Source organism: Salvelinus sp. IW2-2015, linkage group LG31 (genome assembly GCF_002910315.2).
Source record: "Salvelinus sp. IW2-2015 linkage group LG31, ASM291031v2, whole genome shotgun sequence".
Lineage (NCBI taxonomy): Eukaryota > Metazoa > Chordata > Actinopteri > Salmoniformes > Salmonidae > Salvelinus > Salvelinus sp. IW2-2015.
Genome location: NC_036870.1, coordinates 28,611,309 through 28,615,560, shown reverse-complemented (window position 1 = coordinate 28,615,560; position 4,252 = coordinate 28,611,309). Strand labels below are relative to the sequence as shown.

General features: G+C 43.3%; 1 protein-coding gene across 1 annotated transcript; it reads right to left on the bottom strand.

Moving 5' to 3' along the window:
• Positions 1-205: 205 nt before the first annotated feature.
• LOC111956200 (zinc finger protein 16) lies at positions 206-3,775 on the bottom strand. Its single transcript, XM_023976652.2, has 3 exons — positions 3,099-3,775; positions 2,016-2,337; positions 206-1,923 (listed from the first exon to the last, which is right to left on the bottom strand). The coding sequence occupies exons 1-3, from the start codon at positions 3,160-3,162 to the stop codon at positions 1,209-1,211; spliced, it is 1,101 nt and encodes a 366-aa protein (XP_023832420.2). The 5' UTR covers positions 3,163-3,775; the 3' UTR covers positions 206-1,208.
• Between the last annotated feature and the right edge of the window lie 477 nt (positions 3,776-4,252).

Genomic DNA, 4,252 nt, shown 5'->3' with positions numbered 1-4,252 from the left:
GTTAATGGTATTTTGGAATGTTCCATCAACTGATGCTGGGTTGCCATGGTAATGTAAAATGTTCATTCAATGATACTACTGATGTGGCTCATCCAATGGAATGTATTTTTTTTTTTAACGTTAGTTTATTTCACTCAACAAATCACAGCACAGGTTAAAGGGTACTTCCTGCTTTACTTCCTGGCATGGATACTCAAATGCTGCCAGTCCACCCATTATGCATCATTGACTTGAATGTAGACAACTTTCTATTCATATCTCTATGGCTGAAAGGCCAGCTTCTTTGGCAATGACGAGGAGTGGGATGTTAGCTGAAGAGACTGGTACCCAGACTAAGATAATGGGCTTCATTGCAGGACTTTTGGGGCCAAGAATTTGTTTACCCATTTCAAAATCCTATTTTTCCTAACCCTTAAACAATAACCCCTAACCCTAACTGTAAACCTAACCCCTAAGCCTAAAATAACMTTTTTACAAGTGAAGACTGCCAAAAAGTCCTTCTCTGAATTKTAGTTAGTTTACTATTCATGAGGACTTCTGGTACTCACAAGTACAGTAAAATGTGCACACACACACATACAAAACATAAGACTATTAAATGTACCATTAAAATTGTTATGTCATACGTATAAAGAGCATTGTTCAGTGTTCATTAAAATGGGACAAGGCGTAGACCAGAGGGGTAAACTACAAAGACGATTCAATGAGTTAGCCAGCTTGTCGAAATATTCTGATATGACCTTTTCTTGTTTTAGAAAGATAAGCTTGGAATTGGCCTTGTTTAACTGACTCAACCAACAACGCATATCTAATGTTGAATGTATTAATTAGTCAGAAAAATCAATAGATATTTCTGGTTGCTTATCAAAGTTAGCTGGATAACTAATTGATCCTGCTTTGTAGTACACCCCCTCTGTACACATATGTAGTTTGAATACTCACAAGCAGATCCCTACTGCAAGCTATTAAAGTGAATGAAATTATTTTTGTTGGTTCTGGGTTGCTGATATWTATAATAACAGCCATTTAGCAGATGCTTTTATCCAAAGCAACTTACAGTCAGTCAGTTMTGCATGCACACATTCATGTATGGGTGGTCYCAGGAATTGAACCCACAATCCTAGTAGTAATATTAGTAGTATTAATATTAGTAGTAGTAGTACAACACTACAGTTGCTGCTCTTTCAAAGCATACAGAGACGTCTTCCTTATGTGTGTCCGGTGTGTGTCTTCTGGTGTTTTCTGAGTCTCCAGATGTGCAGAAAGCGTTTGCCACAGACCAGACACTGGAAGGGCCTCTCTCCTGTGTGAATGAGCTGATGCTCTTTTAAACTAGAAGATGTGGAGAGACTGGCCCCGCARTCGGCACAGTGGTGAAGTTTCTCCCCTGTGTGAGTCCGATGGTGTGCCKTCATGTTACCCCTCTGTGAGAAACCCTTCCCACACACGGGGCAGTGGAATGGTTTCTCTCCAGTGTGAATCCGCTGGTGGGATTTCAACTGCTGCAATTCGATGAAGCTTTTCCCACAATCGGTGCAGAGGTGAGGTCTCTCCCCTGTGTGGATGAGAAGGTGCCTCTTCAGAGTCTCTGACCGGGAATAGGCCTTCCCACAGTCAGGGCAGCGGTGCGGTTTCTCTCCCGTGTGCGCGCGTTGGTGCCGTCGAAGCTCGGATGGTTTGGGGAAGCAGATCCCGCAGTCAGGGCAGCGGTGGGGCCTCTCYAGCTTCCCTTGGTGAGCCTGCTCGTGCACTTTCCGGTGACGGTTGTCGGCAAAGCTCTTCCCGCACTGGGAGCAAGGGAACGGTTTCTCTCCGGTGTGTCCTCGCTCGTGCAGAACCAGGCCGGATAACTTCTTGAAGATCTTGCCACATTTAGGACACGGGTGGTCCATCCTCTTTCTCCTCTGGTGTACGGGCTGGTGCCTTAGATTAGAACACTATTGTTATTGTCTACACAGTTAATTGTCCATGAACTTTTTACAGAACAGAAATGGGTCTTTGGTGTTCTGGCTTACCTTCTGAGGCGYGATAGCTTCTCAAACGTCTTGCCACATTGTTGACACTGGTGAGTCAGCTTCTCGGTGCTCTTGTGTGTTGCCCTGTGTTTCTTCAGGACTGAGAGGTTGCCAAAAGACTGGTTGCAGTCAGGGCACGGGTGCTTGCTCTTCCTCAAGTGTGATGGCTCGTGCCTCTTCAGACGCGACAGCCTCTCAAAGGTTTTACCGCAGTCGGGGCACTGGTGAAGTTTCTTTACTGTGTTCTTATTCTTTGTTGGTGGTTTGGGTTCTCCCACCTTCACTACCACAGTGGGACTTGGTGTGTAGTCAGTGTCTGAACCTAGACAGACAAGGGAATAGATTAACCTGGTTAAAACATTGCTTAGTGTCTGGATTAACCAGGCTAGAATTGTTCAGTTTAGAGTAAACAAAAAGTGTGAGTGTGAGTGAGAGACAAGACACAGGTAGTCATTGGGCGGGCGGTCACTCAATGTGGGGCATATTACACAATGTAAGTGACATATACTATTAAAAGGCCCAATGCAGCCATTTCTGAYTGAATATCAAATAATTTCTCGGTAACAATTAAGTACCTTACTGTAATAGTTTCCCATTAAAGTWRTCAAAAAGAAACAAAAATAGCTTTTTAGCAACAAAAAAAATGTAATGCAAGAATTTTGCTAGTTCTGTCTGGGARTGGTCTGAGTGAGGGTTCTCATTGGAGGGGMCGAATGGGAGGGAAATGTCACCTGAAAACTATCTGTTATTGGCAGAGAGGTTTGGGACTCTGTTATTGGTCTATTAACTCCACCCATACAAAACCTGCTGATTASGTGTATATCAGGGGTGGGCAACTCCAGTCCTGTGACACCAATCAGGCCMTTGAGGACTGGAACTGCCCACCCCTGRTGTAGATGRCATTTTCAACCAGCTACTATCAAGAAATAACACTGATCATATATATATCACTTGTACAGTGTTAGTTTCATCAGCTGTTGTATAAATATGACACAAAACAAAGAAATTGAATTTTGACCGCAACTGGGCCTTTAACACAATGGTACCCGACATTACTATGAAACTGCTAATGTTCCCACCAACCTCGGTCAACCATGTCCTCCTCCTCATCTTCCTCCTCCTCCTCATCCCAACCTCGGTCAACCATGTCCTCCTCCTCCTCATCTTCCTCCTCCTCTTTGACAATCACATTGAATGTTGGTTTTCTTGCTTCACTGAGCCCTGTAAGGTCCTCTGGTTCCAACTTAGACTTATCAACAGCACCTGGGGATGGAATAGAATTAGGTTCATTTCTAAATCCCCTTAACAAAAATCCCAGTTRGAAGAATCTCAGAATCAGGTGAGAAGCAGGAAATCTGTGTATCCTCCAACTAAGATTTCTGGGAATTTTTGGAGTTATGGGAATTGTGCCTGACCGGCCTTATTGTCAACACTAGCTAGGTTTGTTACAATAGGGCATTTCCATGGTAATGGAATGACACAGACTCAGATTTTTCACTTTATAAATGTATGCCTAACAAACACCATTGATTTCAAAGTTTAACAAACCATACCACTCTATTTTAACAATTAACACTGAACATTTTACTATAAAACACATTTACTAGAAGAACTGTTCAGATCCAAAGTTGGGTAACAGAATTTCGGTAAAATCTCCCTCCGTTTTTTATGTAACCAAGATGAAGTTTGATCATGAAGTTACTGGTCCCCTTCCCCACTTGGATTCATTWTTAAGGAGCCATCACCATAACGTGATATTCTCTTACCTAATTTAAATAAGTACCGCCTTGTAACCAACATCGGAGAAGGCGTGTTTTCAGAGGGGCGTGGTTTATATAGCTAGATCACAGGAGGCTGCTGAGGGGAGAACGGCTCATAATAATGTCAGGAACAGAGCAAATAGAATGACATCAAACACCTGGAGATTTGAGACCATTCCACTGATTCCGCTCCAGTCATTACCACGAGCCCGTTCTCTCTACTTAAGGTACCACCAACCTCCTGTGAGCTAGATAGCTGCTCTACTGGTGCCAAAATGTGACTGTAGGGTGTCAGCAAATATAATGAAAAGTGGACCCTGTTCATCTATGGCAAAGATACTTCTACGTTTCCCCTTTCATCTGTGTCAGCTCGATGCTAACTAGGTATTCAGCCACAGCATGAAACAAAGGAGGGGGGGGGTCGTTCCAACCTCTGACACAGTTGTCATGTCAACACATTTGTCAGTGCTTGCTGTT